At 35.6% G+C, this 18,650-nt stretch overlaps 1 protein-coding gene and 1 non-coding gene across 4 annotated transcripts; one reads left to right on the top strand and one right to left on the bottom strand.

The window, feature by feature from the left end:
* Nucleotides 1-801: 801 nt before the first annotated feature.
* On the top strand, nucleotides 802-8,202 carry LOC107819348 (putative LRR receptor-like serine/threonine-protein kinase At1g56140). 3 transcript variants are annotated; one of them, XM_075250258.1, is made up of 19 exons: nucleotides 842-1,162; nucleotides 1,240-2,013; nucleotides 2,087-2,158; nucleotides 2,245-2,316; nucleotides 2,434-2,505; nucleotides 2,614-2,685; nucleotides 2,892-2,963; nucleotides 3,074-3,145; nucleotides 3,280-3,351; nucleotides 3,816-3,887; nucleotides 3,985-4,056; nucleotides 4,266-4,337; nucleotides 4,579-4,647; nucleotides 5,425-5,484; nucleotides 5,603-5,647; nucleotides 6,195-6,259; nucleotides 6,785-7,161; nucleotides 7,462-7,657; nucleotides 7,767-8,202. In XM_075250258.1, exons 3-19 carry the CDS (start codon nucleotides 2,151-2,153, stop codon nucleotides 7,943-7,945), a joined length of 1,647 nt encoding a protein of 548 aa, XP_075106359.1. In that variant the 5' UTR covers nucleotides 842-1,162; nucleotides 1,240-2,013; nucleotides 2,087-2,150; the 3' UTR covers nucleotides 7,946-8,202. The 3 variants fall into 3 exon arrangements, with proteins under 3 accessions (XP_075106361.1, XP_075106359.1, XP_016500940.1); XM_016645454.2 differs by having other exon boundaries at nucleotides 1,857-2,013; XM_075250260.1 differs by lacking the exon at nucleotides 1,240-2,013 and having other exon boundaries at nucleotides 802-1,162.
* A 272-nt stretch (nucleotides 8,203-8,474) lies between these two features.
* On the bottom strand, nucleotides 8,475-8,547 carry TRNAR-CCG (transfer RNA arginine (anticodon CCG)). Its single transcript has one exon. It is a non-coding gene; the product is annotated as a tRNA-Arg (tRNA).
* Nucleotides 8,548-18,650: the final 10,103 nt, after the last annotated feature.

An 18,650-nucleotide genomic window follows, 5' to 3' on the forward strand; every position in this document is an offset into this window, starting at 1 on the left:
CATGTGTGCCCAAAAGCTATAAAAAAATACTAGTGATTCAATTATGCTCACCCTCAACTTGATTATAGATTTGAATTATAATGGCTAGGCCGGCTGAAAACGAGAAATTTTTATTGTAATTGGGACTTTATTACTCGTGTTAATTACTAAACTATATCATGATGGATTTTAGTGTTTGTAACATCTCTACGACCCTTCTTTTCCCTAAAAACTTTTATTTCCGTGTTCATATCAACCAATTTAATATTTCATGTTTTGCCTTCTTCCAATAATTGTTCAACATTTTCTGGTTAATTAATCTAGTAAGACTACCTATACAGTACTTGAAATGTCCATCTCCAATTGTGTGTACTTTCTTTTTTCACCTACTTGTGTGTCCTTGCTCTTGACTTGCTGTTTTTTATTAGGATTTTTTTTTGGTTTCTCACTCGGTGTCAGGTATTCTTATTGGAGTCCGACTATATTCAGATTCGCGCCGCGTAGGGCCCCATTCAGGGGAAGCGCTCAATTTTCCGGTTCGATTTTGCATAGTTCAGTTTGTGTTTTATTTTTTATTTTTGGTTTTAAAAAGTGCAATCCAATCCAAACCAAAATAAAATTGGTTTGCTTCGACTTTTCTCTCTTCGATTACATGGGACTTAATAACTTTAAAAAATTTAAAAAATAAAAATAACGTACTTCAACAAGTTAATTTGCGTGTAACAATTCTTTACCCAATCAATATTTATTCTTACCAAAATATTGTAAAAGAAGCAACTACCTTAACAAAATTTGGCGGGTAAGACAACAGTCAAAGAAAAAGGGGATGGTCACATATTCAATTTCTTCCTTTGGTTGCTTTGCATCAGCTTGAATTTAGAACAATTACTAATCATTTCTTTATCAAGGTCAACGAAGACTATAGTTGTATGACCAAAGAAAATCCAGAAATTCCATTGTCATGACTCCACTCTGTTGTATCTTCTTGGCTTATTCACTTCACCACCAAGCCTTCCTATTTATAAGCTAAGCTTCAACTTCATCAACAGCACCATCCCCAGATTAGAAAGGAAATTAAGCCTCTGCTGGTAGTGCTCAGTAATGGGTTTTCTGGGTATTTGCTTTCTTGTCCTTTTGATGTTGAAAATTGCTGCTGCACAACCATTCACTGACCCTATTGAAGGTTCCTTTTTATTTCTTTTGTAATATGGTTTTCCTCATAACCTTTTGTTTTTTAAAGATTTTATCGGGTTGTTGTAGGTCAACAACTAGTAGAAGGGGAGCCTTGGGCAACCGGACCAGGAGGCCACTGGTTTGAGCCGTGGAAACAGTCTCTTATACTCCCTCCGTTCCAATCTATGTGAACCTGTTTGACTGGGCACGAAATTTAAGAAAAAATGAAGACTTTTGAAATTTGTGGTCCTAAATAATTCAAAAAGGGGCTCATAGTATTTGTTTGGTTATAAAAGTTTCTCATTAAGGTAGAATTGTAAGTTTAAACTACATTATTTCCAAATTTAGAAAGAAGTCATTCTTTTTGGAACGGACCAAAAAAGAAAATAGGTTCACCTAAACTGGAACAGAAGAAGAAATGTAGGGTAAGGCTGTGTACAATAGACCTTGTAGTCCGGCTCTTTCCTGAACCCCGCGTGTAGCCTTAGTGCACCAGACTGCTTTTTTTTTAGGTCGACAGCTAGTGTTGAAATAATTAAATTATGACAATTATCTTAGTAATGAACTTGTTGAGACATGCTCCCCTAGATACGTTGTACAAGCAGAACAAGTATAGAGGACTCATATAACTGACGATCAAACTGTTTTGAATTAAGGCATAGTTGATTGATTAATTAATTGATTGTTTTCTTCTTATAAAATAGTGGATGCACTGAATAAGATTATTGACCATTGGAATTTGAGGAGCAAGCTAAATCTAACCACGGATCCCTGTAATCGAAATGCTCCTTGGGCACCAGAACAAGCTAATCCTAGGGTTGCTTGTGATTGTTCTGCTACTATCTGCCATATTACACATTTGTGAGCTAATTTTCTCTTCTCTTGAGTTTGTGAGTTTTGCTCTTTAGAGTGTTTTTAATGGTTATATGTTCAGGAAAATTTATGCCTTGGATGTCTCTGGTGAGATTCCTAAAGAATTATTTGTGCTAAGAGAATTGATGGACTTGTAAGTGATTGCAATACTGCTATAATTAGTACTGTAATATTATTCTTTAACTTAAGGGAGTTTAGTGAAGATGTTTTGTTATGTAGGAATTTGGGTCAAAATGTTATCAATGGGACCATTCCAGCTGAAATAAGACAGTTACCAAAGATGCAATACTTGTTAGTAGCACTTTAGCTTCCTACAATTTTCCTTATTGTTTTCATTGTTGATTCATGTATCTTTCTGGTTCTTGGAATCAACTTGTTATAATTGTGATTAAGAAATTTATGAAACAGGAGCCTTGGCATTAACAATCTCACTGGTTCTGTGCCTCCGGAACTTGGAAGTCTAACCAATTTGATCTCCTTGTAAGTATTCATCTCGCTTTGAGTTGTATTATTGTCGGACTTAGTAGAGTTTAAGCATTTTTCTTTTCCCTACTGTTGTTTTCCTAAGAAAGATTACCCTTTATACAGAAGTTTTGGTTCAAATAATTTCAACGGACCGTTGCCACCTCAGCTTGGAAACTTAGTCTCCTTACAGCAGCTGTAAGTTTATGTAAATTTTTTTGTTTTATGTTTTTGTATCATTAGTTTTTAGCTCGCGGATGATATACATATGAAAAGAGAAAGTACTTATTCCAAGAAGTGAATTAGCTGTCTTGTAAGAATCAAAGGGATATATGTTTAATCCATTTGAATTGACAATCTGTAGTCTTTGCCACTAGATACTGATAATATTATTGGAATCTCAGGTATATTGATGGCAGTGGAGTGAATGGTCCAATTCCAAGGGAGCTATCAAATTTGAAGTCCCTCGAGATTTTGTACCTCTTCGTCTCTAGCCCTCAACACTAGTCAAAATTGTTCAATAATATTTCAAGAAAAAAATGTTCAACTTTGCCATACTGACTTGGAGTTCCTTTTCATGTTTCAGATGGGCATCTGACAATCGTTTTACCGGAAAGCTTCCTGAATTCTTTGTGAACTTTATGAACTTCCAAGTCCTGTATGAATGACTTTGTTTTTCTGGTTTTCTGATTAACTAGCATTTCTTTTATCTTAGGTTTCCAGATAAATGCATCCGTTTTTTTTATTGTCTTCTGTTTAACAGATTTCTGAGAGATTAGTTCTTGTTAACAGGAGACTAGAAGGAACACTTCTTGAAGGACCAATTCCAAGCAATTATGGTGCCTTAAATAAACTACAAGATTTGTAAGGTTTATCGCTGTTAAAGTATGTGATACCAATTTGCTGTATGTTCTATGTTCCTTCACAGACGGCTATAACAAAATATAAAATTGTATTTAGATTTTTTATGTAATGCAATAATGCAATTTCGGTGACTCGAGTATTGAATTTGGATCATGGACATGATTTGCCTTATGCTACTTATCAACACAAATGAACCTCAACATGCAGAAAGTTAACAGCTTTAAGCTCTCTCTTCCTAAGCTTGGTTTGATTGGAAAAAATCTTTCCAAATCAACGTTATCTAGTGACATACGGTTATCTTGATAAATCTTCACATAAATCAAGTCATCGTCTGTTCTCCTCTTGCTCAGTGTATATTCTGATCCAGTACAGCAAGTTGTGGAAACATATTTTTTGTCCCGTTAACAGGAAATGCTGTTTCAGATTTTCTCATAGGCATTGCCTATTCCTTTTTCTATATGTAGGAGAATAGGCGATCTGCATACTGAAGATTCTTCTCTGGATTTCGTGGAGAACTTAACGAGTCTTTCCATATTGTATGATCTTGTGGCTCAGTGCTTCACAATAAGATTTCTATTGTTATTATCATTGATGATTCTGACGTGAGTCAATTCATATGTTTTTCACCTGTAGATCATTGAGAAATTGCCGAATTATTGGCCAGCTACCAGAGAAACTTAGCTCTTTTGGAAACTTGGAAATTCTGTAAGTTACTTTGATAGAATCAATTGTTAGATTCATGCTCTTTGTTTCAAGCAACGCCTCTCTCTCGCTAAAGCTTCTTCTTCTGACATTAGTTGAAATATAGGAGGCGGTTCATATGTATATGTTTAGATTTTCCCTATACTTGCAATTTCCGAATGTGCATACTTATCTGATAACTTGCCCTCCTCTGATTAAATACCACCACAAAGGGACTTGAGCTTCAACAAGTTGACAGGTCAAATACCAAGATCATTTGAAGACTTTGCTTCATTACGATTCTTGTAAGTCAATCCCTTACTTTCCTTTGAAGTCAATCAGCAGCAAGATACCTTTAAAATATAATGTGCGAGAGAAATATGTCTACATCTGTTGTGTAAATTAAAACTTACTGGCGAAAAATAACAAAATGTTGGAAACTGGTCTTTCTTGTTAAGCAAGTAAAGTGCTTTTAAGATTTGGTGCGGACCTATTTTCATTGGTTCTGTAACGGCTACTATAATTGAAGTTAGTTTTGCATCTCAGATATCTAGGAAGCAACAACTTGAGCGGCAAGCTACCTCCCAATATCATGAGGTCAAATCTCACTGCCTTGTAAGTCTTAATCTTTGACCTGATTTTGCTAATTCTTACTAGAGTTTGTATCTTGAGGTTTCTGATGCATCATTTCATTGTTGACATACTATGTGGTTCTGATTTCTCTCTGCAGTTCCATTAATTTCATTGTTCATCTTTCCTAATTGTTGATTATCCGTTATAAAAGCTCATTTTTAAGCTGGTCTCATGTATGTGAACATCAAGTGATTTCAAGAAGTCCCTTCCCAATTCTTACACTTTAATTTCTCCGTTGTCTCTATACATTCTCTTTTCACTAGTTCAAACTCCAGCCTAACAGAGTTTTATAGTTTATCTTTTTGCAGGATTACTTTCAAACTATACATTTAGACATACTGCTAGGAGGATTCTCAAACTGTAAAGAATTCCCAAAGAAGAGTCTCCTTAATTAAGTTATTTCCAGTGTCAGATATAAGTATTAAGTCGTGAGTTTGCTCCACCTACTCAAAAGAGAATTCTTTTTTAAACCTGGTGAACTAAATGCACCATTTTCTCTAGGTGTTCATGTATGATGATCCAATGCCTAGTTGTACCCATATCCATAAGATTCGCATGTCAAATTTTGTGTCAGCTGCTTCAAGAAAAATACAATTGTATTATCCTTTTCAGTAATCCTCACAGTGTGCATATTAGAGTTTTGAGGATTGAGTAGTGCAGAAGGCCGTTCTACACTTTTCAGCTCACTTTACTCTATGTTTCAGTGTTTATTCCTTACTTCTTTCTTATAATAGTTATTTCTCCTATTTTGAATGACAGAGATGTCTCCTTTAATTCTCTCTCTGGAGACCTAACACCAAAGGGATCAGGTTTATCAATGTGAGTTTAGCTCTCTTCAAACTTTACAAATTTGTTTACGTTCTAGACAGCAGTTTATTTTCAATTGGTGCATCCGTCTGAAGTATTTCCGTTTGGTTCATATGTAAAATTCATTCAGGAATGTTTTTGGGACTGCTATTAGTGACAGAACTTCAGATGGAAGGTATATCGCCTCCGCCACTTACAGATCAAAATTTCGCAAACAGTGATATCCATACATTGTTGAGAATCCTTTAAAAAGAGTTAGCATGACTGAAATAATAAGGATTATAATCTCATTTTGCTATTATTAATACAGGAGTTCAAACCATTAGATAGTTCAGTTATTGCTTTGATGATGTATAAGCCATGACATTAAACCAATTTCCTCTTTTGATTCCTTATTAGACAAGAATGGAAAGTCTTTTTAAATTATCTTAAAGAAAAGGTATGCAATTTATTAGCTACACACTTGTACTCATTTCAATTCCTTGGGTTCCTTGGCTTGGGTCGTACTGCTATTGATTCCACAGGGAACTACTCTGGCTTCTACTAATCAGCACATATATAAATCATTGATTCCTTCGAAAGTTTCCTCTTTTCTCGTTTCTGTTTGTCATCCATCTCAAATATGTAGGTAAACAATAAAATAGTTTTAGTTCTATCAGTTAAAATGGCCGCTACTACTTGCTTTGCTGATATGGCGCATATATTTAATTTGATTGATGTAGCAAGGCTTCTTCAACTTTATCGTGCCTGCAAGGGAACACCAGGTGCCTCGACATAGCTAGTTCGTGTAAGTGCACTCCTTTCCCACGTATGATGAGACTTCTTCCATTAAGTTCCTTTAGAAAATAACTAGTGAGGTATATTTTAAAACTCACATCATATTAGCCGGATAGTGAACATTGGAAACCTATTTCCCATTTGAATAATGTAAGGCCGAGGAAGGAATCTTGTATGAGCAAAACTCATTACATTAGCAAGGGCATGATATTGAAGCTCTACATTTCTGTCCCAAAGATCCCATCTTGCTCAAGTTATAGAAAATTGGGATGTTACATTTACTTATCTTGAAATTCATCAGTCTGATTTTTGTATAAATAGAAGGGTAGCCCTTTTTTAAGATTTTGATGAGCGCAAACAAAGGAAAAAAGAATACAAACTAAAAATCTGGTTTGAGGACTCATAACCACTTAAGTAACAAAACTTTAACACAAAGGTTGAAAAGAATGGAGTGACCCCATAAGACTTGTAAAATATGCTTATGTTTCTGAACTTTAATCTGATGTTGGAATGCTAAATATAGTTTTTGTGTTAGCTTCCTTTTCCATCAACTCTGGAGGAACGGAAACAGAATCTGCAGATGGAACCAAGTACGATAATGACTCAGAGACATTAAGTGCAGCCTCGTTTTACATGAACCCCAGTAATCGATGGGCAGTGAGCAGTTCTGGCATTTTCATTTCCAACCCACATGGACAAAACTATATAGCTGAGACAGGTTCTCAGATCACAAGCACATTAGACTCTGAGCTTTATAAAACTGCTAGGATGTCGCCTAACTCATTAAGGTACTATGGTTTTGGATTGAGCGATGGAAAATATAAAGTAGAACTTCATTTTGCTGAGATACAAATGGATGATTCTCACTCTTGGAAAGGCCTCGGGAGACGGTTATTTGATGTTTACATTCAGGTACTTCAAGCTTAAACCAACTTATCCGTAAAGAATTGGATATTTATTCAGTTGAAAGTTTTTCATCAGTTTCTTATCTAGAGTTTAGGGCAGTCCGGTACACTAAGCTCCCACTATGTGCAGCGCCCGGGAAGGGCCGGACCATAATGGTCTATTATACGCAGCCTGCATTTCTATAAGAGGCTGTTTCCATGGCTCGAACCCATGAACTTCTGTTCACATAGTAGCAACTTTACCAGTTACGTCAAGGTTCCCCTTCTTATCTAAAGTTTCTCCTCTTTTTTTTTGCAACGGATAAAGGGCGAAAAGGTTCTTGAAGATTTGAACATTCAGAAAGAAGCAGGTGGATCAAAAAGAGCTTTAGTGAAAACATTTGAGGCAAATGTGACAAACAGAGTGATGGAAATTCATTTCTTGTGGGCTGGAAAAGGCACTTGTTGCATTCCTTTTCAAAGCACATATGGTCCTTTAGTCTCAGCAATCCATGTCACTCAAGGTTCTTCTCATTGCATTTCCATTCATATCACTTTTAACTCCCTTTCTTCTTTTTCACCAGAACCAATGATGAATTCCCGCGCTTTTGTTTACTTATGGTTTTGGTGCAGTGGAAAAATATGGTGGTTCTTCCAAAAACAAGAAGAAACGCGTTGGAATAATATTTGGAATTGTAGCTGGAAGTGCAGCAGGTGTACTGATAGTTTCTTCAGTTTTCTACCTCTGCTGGGCAAATAGAAAAGGACCAATACATATGAAAGTTGCAACTGATTCACCAACAAAAGGATAGTTTTTGGAGGTTAGTTCCACAAACTATCCCCAGCATGAATGACCAAATCATACAATCACAGTGGAACTTAATTTTCATCATATGATGCTTAGGCTGTTAAAAAATTTATAAGTTTAAGACGTTTGTCGATCAATGATTGGACTGTCTTCCAGTTTTCTTGAGAAGCAAAATGTACATAAATAAAACTAGGTACTGTAAGTTTTTCAGTTGCTGGTATTCAGTCATTTAATAGCTACAAAGCTATATTCCTTTAGAACTTATTTCATAATCTGGCACATGTTATGATTAGTTTCTGCAAGAAAACAATACACGTACAAAAGTGAACAATAGAAATAAATTTCAAGAAAGATATTGAAAAATAAGTGAACTAAAAAAATGAAGTAGATGATTAATTTGCGGGGTTTATTTTCACTATTTAGGTGGAGAAAAATTGGATATTTTTTTTTTATCTCGTTGAGGCATCGAGAAAATAACATGGTAGGAGTGACAAAAATAGAAGTTCCACAATTTCCTAAGGCAAAAAAGGAAACGATCACGGTGGGACTCGAACCCACAATCTCCCGCTCCGGAGGCGAGCGCCTTATCCATTAGGCCACGCGACCTTGTTTGTCATTATTCTTGTTTACTCAGTTTAATTGGTTTTCATTCTTTGGGGGATGTTCTTTAATCGTTTAGGTAGTGTGAAGAACATAAGTTTGAAATGGCATAAATAAAAGCCAGAATATGGGTGTGTTTGGTATAATGGAAAATGTTTTCCAAGAAAATATTTTTTTAGAAAACAAGTAGTGATCTTATTCATTTTTCGGTATTTGGTACGCAAATTAAGGAAAATGACTTCTCAAGAGTATACATAAATAATTTAGATATAATAAACATGAAGCCATAAACTTTCAAACCAACAACATTTCGAATCCACAAATTTCATAAACTTTCGAACTGCTAAACTTTCGAAACCGCGAAATTTCGAACCCGTAAACTTTATAATTTCTAAACCTGTAAACTTCCAAACACATAAACCTCTGAACTCATAACTTTGGAACTTGTAAAATTTTAAACCTTTAAACCGATAAATAAAAAAATTAGAACTGAAAAATATATTATAAAAAATATTATTTTTCCCCGAGGGGAGGGGGTGCAGAAAAACGAAAAAAACAAAAATTTGAAATTACAAAAAAAAAAGTAAAAATGTATTTTCTTTTGGGGAGAGGGGTGGAGGGGTAATAGGATGGGTGGTAACGGAAAAATTAAATTTTTTTTAAAAAAGTCTTTTTTGGAGAGAGGGGGTGGGGTGGGGAAGGTTGAGAAGGAGTTTTGGAAAATATTTTCCTTTCTCTTGATAAGGATAATATTTTCCTCCAATTGGAGGAAAAAATGAGTTCATAAGAAAAATATTTTCCAAAATAATTAAGCCAATCAAACATGAAAAGATTGAAAAATATTTTCCTTCATACCAAACACACCCTATATCCGGGAAGAAAAAAAACGAAAACAAGGAGAGAAAAAGGACGATATATTATTAAGGAAAACACCGACAAATTCAACTGCCTCAACTTTCTAACAGCCAACTACCTCAAAGGAGGTGCCGACCACCTAATTTAGCTTGTTTTATATGACATATATGGAATCCAATCTAAGGGTTTCTTTCTTTTTTGACATTCTACAAAATAAATTGACAAGACTTTTCTCATTCATTTACCAATCTTACACTCACAAAAAATATTTAAGGAAAAAATAAAAAGAAAAGGAGAGAGAACATATTGCTTTCCTTTTTTTTCCTTTCTTCTTTAATGAAGATTTTAAAACTTTATTTTTATTTGATGCGTGGGCGGATGCACGTGGAGCCATATGGATGTTCTAGCACCCATTGCTTTTGGTGCGGAACCATTATTTTATGTAAATAATTAGTATTAAATTAACAAATAATTTTAGTAAGCACACAGGAACAAAATAAGCAGGTGGGTGCACCCAGGAACAAAATAAGCAAGTGGGTGCTTTGTTTAGAAAGTGCACTTGAGAGATCTCTAGATGGAACAGTCGCAGAATCAAATCCCTGAAAATATTTTTTTCATTTTGATATTAATAATCCCTTCACTACTGTATTCCTCTTTTAATTTTATTTGCTTCATTTTAATTTTTCTTCTTTCTCTTTCTGTTTTCTTCCCTAATATCGTGGCCCATTCGGCTCCAAAAATGAATGGTCTTTTTCATATTTTTCTTTTCTTTTTAAGTGCCTTTGCGTTTTTTAATTTCTTTCCCCCAAACCCCATTAAACCTAAACTGATGAAACTCCATCTTTTGCAATTGTAGAAGGAAATTGGTAATATGGTTTAAACTTTTTTGTAATTAATTAAAAATATTCAATTTATGTTCAATCTTTGCTAATAGTTTTGCACTGAAGGTTAATTCTAAAAATAAACGTAAAATAAGCAAAAAATGATATTTGTTTGCTTATTGTGTATTTAAAAATGAAAATCGCAAGGGATAACCGTGAATAAATTAAATCTTTTAACTATAATATTAATTTTTAGTATATTGTTAAATATTTTTACAATCGTGGGATAAAACGTAGTTGTGCACTTATATGTTGTGACCGTAATCAGAGGCGGATCCAGGATTTAAACTCTATGGGTTTAACTGTTAAGGTTTTTAGCATTGAACCCATTATATATATTTTTAAAGTTATGGGTTCATATCCACTATTTTTGCAATTTTATTGAATGTTTACATATAAATTTTCACTCTACGTAAAAAGTTATGGGTTCAATGAACCTGTAGGTAGAACACTATATCCGCCTCTGACCGTAACAACTGTAGATAAAGAGGCGGAGCACCCACGACTACAAGATCCTGGATCCACCATTGATTCGATGGTATTTGTTGAAATGTTAAGTAGTATGGAGTACTTTCAACTTTGTTTTTCTTTTTCATTTAGTAATATTTGAAGTATAAAAGATCACCAATTAAGATAAGTCCGTTGTAGGGCCATCTCAACAAGCCTAAAGCTAAATTTTAGAGAGAGGCTCTAAGTAAGAATATTAACGATAAATTTACAATGAAAAAGTATAAAATAAAGGTAGAATAATAAAATCGACTCAAGAATTTGATAAGATGTTATACAACAACAACTAACCTGATGAAAACCAACAAAGTGGGGTCTGGGGAGATAGAGTGCACCCCACCTTTACCTTGGAGGGTAGAGAAGTTGTTTTCGAAAGGCCATCGGCTCAAGAGAAAGCATGGCAAATAAAGGTCAGATAAGGACAATCAATTCAATGCAGTATGAAAACGAAAGTAACGAAAGCAAATAAGTCATGATAAGGCAGTCTAAAAAGAAGTAGTTGTCACACCTCCTTTTTCCGCCCCCGCGAGGGTACAAGGAGTTTTTTTCCAATTAAAGGACAATCGAAACGGGATTTATTTATTTATTTCAGAGTCGTCACTTGGGAGATTTAGGGTGTCCCAAGTCACCAATTTAATCCCGAGTCGAGGAAAAGAATGACTCCATATTACAGTCTGCGTACCAGAAATCCGGATAAGGAATTATGTTAACCCGGGAGAAGGTGTTAGGCATTCCCGAGTTCCGTGGTTCTAGCACGGTCGCTCAACTGTTATATTCGGCTTGATTATCTAATTTTATACAAATATGAATTTATGTGCAAATTTTATCTTTTTACCGCTTTCATAATTGTTATTATTATTTTTACAAGAATGTGAACATCGTTTAAAAACATGTCTTTGGATTGCGTCACATAAAATGCACCCGCGATCCGGAACGTATTTTTATTCAATGTTTTAGGATTTGGATTTGGGTCGCATAAATGCGCACCCATGTTTAAGAATGTATTATTATTAAATCGTGCCTAAAGCGATTAGCATATTATTATTTATGGGTAAGACTGTGGAATTCACTAAACAGTCTATCCCGAATTCTAAATACTCAATTAAATATTTATTGAGGGCCCCGCAATTAGTGAATTTTATTGGGCGAGGCTCATCTCATTTTATTTTTAAAAGGACAGTCCTAAAATGCCTACATTTTTTATTGAAATTTGTCTCTACAAAATAAAGGAGAAATATCTTAATTTATTTACATGTTATTACCTAGTTACATTATACTAGGCATGTTCTCAGTTTGTCAAATTAAAAAAAACATAGCAATTCTAATTTTAATCCTAGACCATTTATATGCTGAAATTAACCAATATTATTTAACTAAATAAATTTCTACCAACTTCCTACTAGATGGCCTATTCGTTTGATTTTTTATTCAACGGAATTACTACACCATTTATTTATTTTTAGGCAATAGATGTAGATAGTTCATTTGTTAAGCTATCGTCGAATGTTCCACTATATGTATTAAATATCTACATGATTCTGATTTTTTGCAAACTACATAATTTATACATACAAATAAAATTCAGAATATAATTAAATATAATTCAAAATTTCAACTCTTCATTTTTTCGTATTCATGCTTCATATTTCGGATTACAATAACCGGCGTGTCAGTTGTGTACCTGATATTGGAAGCAAAAGAAAATGAAGATGAGAATCAGCAGTAACAGTAAAATCAGTACAACACAACAATAATAGCCCAACAACAGTAACAACCCAGTAACAGACCGATGGAGTAGTAATCCAAAAAAAACAAAAGCTTCAGCTTTTATGAAACAACAATCAATTCTGATTTCAAACAACAAAAGAAAGCAGAATATTTTTTTTAGTTTTTTTTTTATTTGAAAGCTTAAATATTTTTCGGAATTTTCTATCTCTTAAATGTTCAGCCCTTTTCTCTCTTATTTTCAGATTTGTTTCTCTCTCCCATTTTTTTCTGTCTCCCCTCTATCTGATTTCAAGACTTCTCTTTTATAACCCATCCCATAAACCTTTCAATTAATTAAAATCCATACTTTTTCTCTACCCAACCCATTATCTTTCCACTCATCCACATTACATTAAATAAACATATCACACCACCCCATTTCATTTTGTCCCCCATGCTTCATTTAAAATAATGCAAGATTCCCCTTTAAATTAAATCTTGTCCCCCCTTTATATTAAATAATCATATCACAACCCACCCCATTTCATTTTGTCCCCCATGCTTCAAATAAACAATTACAAAATGTACAATTCCTAAACTACCCCTTCCGACCTTACTGAAATTACCAAACTACCCCCGAACGTATTACAAATTTACCAAACTACCCATCAGCTATAACACATCAATTAATCAAACTTAACCAAAATATAGACAATATGATCAATTTCTAACAATGTTCAAACAACAATATGAACACGGATGAACATCATAACAACAATATCACATGAACATGATTTTAACAACATTTCAACAACAAATCACATGAACACAAATTGAACAACCAAGAACAACTAAAATTTGATTGAACAATATTTTTAGCAACAACAAACCTATTTTTCGGATTTAAACAACAACAACAATCAAACAAATATATTTAGATTCCTAAATTCAATAATATTGAACTTAAAATCAACTCTAACAACATTACAACAAACAATTCTTATATTAAACTTTAAACAAGATTATGAGAACAATTCAAGAAATAATCATAAATGGTAAACAAGAAATCAAACTATACAAAATTCGGATTCAAGATCATCCAAACATGAACATGAATGAATCTATTTTAACACAACAAACATGACGGATTAAACGATTAAATCAATATATTCCTTTAACACAACTAAATTCTTTAAACAAATAACAAGATCGACGAAGAAACAATTATGAACTTAAACTTGAACTTAACAATACTAACAATTTCTAACAATACATAAACACATGAAACAAATTGAAGAAATAGTTAATTAAATTTCAATTTGAATCTAACAAACAACAAACTAACAAATATTCACTTAAACAATAATACAAACATGAAATGAATATGAAAACAACTAATTAAACTTCTATTTTGAAATCTGAAAATTAATTTAACAAACAACATGAACACACTAGAAAATTATTTCAACGACGAACAACGAACAAAACAAGGATTAAATCATTTAACGATTTGGATCCGGAAAATATCAAACAAAATATGGACAAAAATAAAACTCAAAAACAACTAACCGGAGATGAATCAACGACGCACTTTGATTGTAAGCAAATCTGTCCGAGCCTCGACCAAAGCTCGAATGAAGGACGACGAAGACGAAGAAGAAGTAGAAGCAGCCGCGGCTACTGCCGCGACGAGCAGCAGCACGACGTCGAGAAGCAGAAGCAGCGGCGGAGGAAGGAGTAGCAGCGGCAGCGTCACTGTTGCGACGAGGCAGCAGCGGCGATGACCCAGCAGTGGCAGAAACGCCGGCAACAGCTCGACGGAGGAAGCAAAAGCAGTAGCACGGCACAGTAGTAGCGGGCATGACGACGATGGTCGCATCAACGCAGCTGAAACAATCTCGAGCTGGACGAGGCAGTCATGACGAGGAAGCAGCTGCAATGGGCGTGTTTGGACGTAAGGTTTGAGCTGTTCGTCGAGCAAAACGCAGCAACAACGTTGCTCTTCAATGGCGGACGAGGAGGGGCGTTGTTTGTTTGACGAAGATGAAGGAGCTTTGGGCAGCATCTATGGTTGCTTGGAGACGAGACGAGGTATGTAAGTGTGTGCGGGGTGACAATGAAAAGCCATGGATAAGCTTGAGGGGGGGGGAAGCCATGGGAGCTTGAGAAACTTTGGAGAAGAAGAAGATAGGAAAGGGGGGGGGCGGATGGCTTAGCTCTTTAGGGTTTTCTTCTTCTTCTTTTTTTTTGTTTTGTAAGATATGGGTGTTGGGTTATGGACTGGGTCGACCCAGTTCGAAATGGACTGGGTCGTAGGGAAGATTGGGCCATTTTTTGGGCCTATGGCTTGAAGTTGAAGAAGAGGCCTAATTCCGACTTTCTTTATATTTTCGCTCTCTTTTCTTCTTTTATTTTTCTAAAACTAAATTATAAAAATACTTAAACTATTATTAAGAACTAAATTAAGTTATAAAAGTGCAAATTAACTCCCAATAACAATTAACGCACAATTAAGTATTAATTAAGCATAAAATTGTATATTTGGACATTAAATGCTAAAAATGCAAACGATGCCTATTTTTGTAATTTTTTAATTTTTGTAAAACAAATTTAATTACTAACAATTGTAGAATTAAATCGTATATGCAAAATGCGACATATTTTTGTATTTTTTATTAATTTAGCAAATAAACACGCACAGACAAATACAAATACTTATTCAAAATATCACAAAATTGCACACCAAAGAAAAATCATTTTATTTTTGGATTTTTTGGGAGTAATTCTCATTTTGGGCAAAAATCACGTGCTTACAGCTGCCCCTCTTTGCCCGAAGACACGAAAGGTTTTCGTGCAAAGATAAAGCGAGCGATTTTTGCCCATCCGAGTACTCCGTGTGAAGCATTTTTTGAAAAAGATTTGACTGAACCTTTGCTTCAAAGGTTTCCTACATATCCTGGGCTAAACAGGAATCAGGTCAATGTAGTTCGGGAAGTCTTGGTAGCTGGGACTACCATGGGACTGCAATGTTACTGCTGTTGCATGCTACTTTTACTGTTTGCTGACCTCCTTATTACACCATGCTTAAAAAAACAAGAAGCTAGGCTAGAGTACACTTTGTTTTTTGTTGCCTTGCTTCCTTGTCTGCTTGCATTTCTTCCGGTGCTTTTCTTCTTTTGACACATGTACTTGAGTTTGTACTGTGATCTCTTGTTGCAACCTTCTGTTTCCCGGTGCCGGGGAATTTTATTGTTTCCTGCTGGGGATTCCTATTGTAACCCTCTGTTTTATTGTCCTCTGACTTGATTTTGAAATGTATGCCTCTGTTCTATGGGCGGGCTCCCAACTTCAATATTTGAAAATTAAAGACTTGAAATGTATGCCTCTGTTATCTGGGCGGGCTCCCAACTTCAATGCTTGAAATGTAAAGACTGAAATGTATACCTCTGTTATCTGGGCGGGCTCCCAATTTCAACACTTGAAAATTAAAGACTGAAATGTATGCCTCTGTTATATGGGCGGGCTCCCAACTTCAATGCTTGAAATGTAAAGACTGAATGTATACCTCTGTTATCTGGGCGGGCTCCCAACATCAACAACAACTTTTAAAAATAAGCGTCATTCCTTTCTTCAGGCGGGCTCCTGACTTCAAATACACAACTTTTAAAATAAACGCCTTTCCTCTCTTCAGGCGGGCTCCTGATTTCAACAACAACTTTGAAAATAAATCGCCATTCCTCTCTTCAGGCGGGCTCCTGACTTCAACAACAACTTTGAAAATAAATCGCCATTCCTCTCTTCAGGCGGGCTCCTGACTTCAACCAATACATCGCCATTCCTTTCTTTAGGTTGGCAAGATTTCAACAACTTTTAAAAACGCCTTTCCTCTCTTCAGGCGGGCTCCTGACTTCAACAACAACTTTGAAAATAATCGTCATTCCTCTCTTCAGGCATCAAAGTAAACTTAGGAGGAAATGCATCTCATATGGGTAAAACTAAACTTAGAAGGAAATGCCTATCCTATGAGTCAAAGTAAACTTAGGAGGAAATGCGTCTCCTATGGGTAAAACTAAACTTAAGAGGAAATGCCTCTCCCATGGGTAAAAACTAAACTTAGGAGGAAATGTCTCTCCTATGGGTGAAACTAAACTTAGGAGGAAATGCATCTCCTATGGGTGAAACTAAACTTAGGAGGAAATGCCTCTCCTATGGGTGAAACTAAACTTAGGAGGAAATGTCTCTCCTATGGGTAAAAACAAACTTAGGAGGAAATGCATCTCCTATGGGTAAAAACAAACTTAGGAGGAAATATTTCTCCTATGGGTGAAACTAAACTTAGGAGGAAATGCCTCTCCTATGGGTGAAACTAAACTTAGGAGGAAATGCATCTCCTATGGGTAAAACTAAACTTAGGAGGAAATGCCTCTCCTATGGGTGAAACTAAACTTAGGAGGAAATGCCTCTCCTATGGGTAAAACTAAACTTAGGAGGAAATGCGTCTCCTATTAATGAAATCTTCACTTAGGAAGTGTGTCTCCTATGCGTGAACCATTTCCTTCTTCCTGAATTATTTACTTACTTGTGTTGTCTTCCCTCGAAAATGCTGGGGATTATTTTGCTGGGGATGACTTTTCCTTTTCTTCCTTACCCACTCTGGGTTGTCTGACCCTCTTGACACTTGGTCGAGGATGCTTCTACATCTCGATGATCCACTAGGGATAACACTGTTGTGGATAACTCTGCTGAGTAAATATGTTATCTTACTCCTTCCAAAATTACTTCCTTTTGAGTATGATGTTTCATTCCTCTGCAAACTACTTCCCCCTTTTTCTTTTTTTCGTTTTTTTTTAAAAAAAAATAAAAATAAAAATGACAAGACTGAATGTATTCCTCTGTTATATAGGCGGGCTCCCAACTTCAACCAACAAATCGCCATTCTGTTCTTCAGGGGGGCTCCTGACTTCAACCAATAATGTCAAAAATAAAAACGTCATTCTGTTTTTCAAGGGGGCTCCTGATTACTTAAAATTTGAATTGTATTCCCTTATTCTCCAGGTGGGCTCCTGACTGTTGATACTTCCATTGTATTCCCTTATTCTCCAGGTGGGCTCCTGATTGCTGATACTTCAACTGCTCTTCCTTGTTCTCCAGGTGGACGCCTGATTGCTAATACTCCAACTGCTCTAGTCTCCTTTCTTCCCCTCCTTCAAATTCAATTTTTTTTTCCAACACTGCTGGGGATAAAAGTGTTATCTTCTCGGGATAACGTTGTTGAGGATAACGCTGCTGGGGAATTTTATCCCTTCAAGTCGATGATTCATTCTTCTGGAAGCTGCTCGGGATGATAATGGCTTTTTGCTTTTCTGAGCACAAGTGTCATCCCTTTATTCTGTCTGCTGGGGAATACTTCCTCCATTTAAACTTATTATGTTGGGGCAACACTGGTTCAAACACCACTTCCCTTGAGACTGGTGCTATCTTTATTCTTCCTCGAATGGGTACCTGACTTCCAGAAAATTTTCCAAATGAAAGGAAAATTTTCTGCCCCAGTTTGACAGTCTCCCTTATGGCATGCATTTCTGTCATCAATGCCATTTCCTTTACCTGTTTCAAATCAAACAAAATTTGTTAGTTTAAAACGTGGTGGTTGGTTGTGATACTCCTACTGGGATGACTTTTCCTTTTCTCCTTCCTTGCTCTGCGCTCCACAACTTGTTGGGGATGATATTATTTGCTGGGGATAATCCCTTTCTGCTGGGGATATCCCTCTTCTTTTGTGGCATAGCTCGGAAACTGGCATTTCCCCGATCTTTTAGTCTAGTATGAATTTCCCCAAATCATGCTCACTGCTCTCCTTGCTTTGTTCAACGGGCCTTGGCCTTGAGGTTTATAACCTTTGATTTCGGCAAGGGTATCCCTCTTGACACTTGTCAATCCTTTTGTCAATTCCCTTTTGCTGGGGATATCTTTTTTTGACACTGGCCTCGCGTTTGTTCCTCGCTGACTATACCACTTGGATGTACTAGTCAGATCTTATCTTGCATAATTGGAAAGCTGATGGCATATTTTGAAGTCAATTCACACTTGTTTTGACCAGACAGACTCTATTGGGGAGTTTTTCTATGAAAGGAAAAAGATAAAAAGGGAACAGAATAAGAC

Source organism: Nicotiana tabacum, chromosome 1 (assembly GCF_000715075.1).
Source record: "Nicotiana tabacum cultivar K326 chromosome 1, ASM71507v2, whole genome shotgun sequence".
Lineage (NCBI taxonomy): Eukaryota > Viridiplantae > Streptophyta > Magnoliopsida > Solanales > Solanaceae > Nicotiana > Nicotiana tabacum.

What these genes read in the sequence shown, in the direction of transcription:
- LOC107819348 (XM_016645454.2), top strand. Translation starts at nt 1,081, where the DNA reads ATGGGTTTTCTGGGTATTTGCTTTCTTGTCCTTTTGATGTTGAAAATT. An exon ending in TTAGTCTCCTTACAGCAGCT is followed by an intron (nt 2,686 to 2,891) that starts GTAAGTTTATGT and finishes TTGGAATCTCAG; the next exon opens with GTATATTGATGGCAGTGGAG. An exon ending in TATTTGATGTTTACATTCAG is followed by an intron (nt 7,162 to 7,461) that starts GTACTTCAAGCT and finishes CAACGGATAAAG; the next exon opens with GGCGAAAAGGTTCTTGAAGA.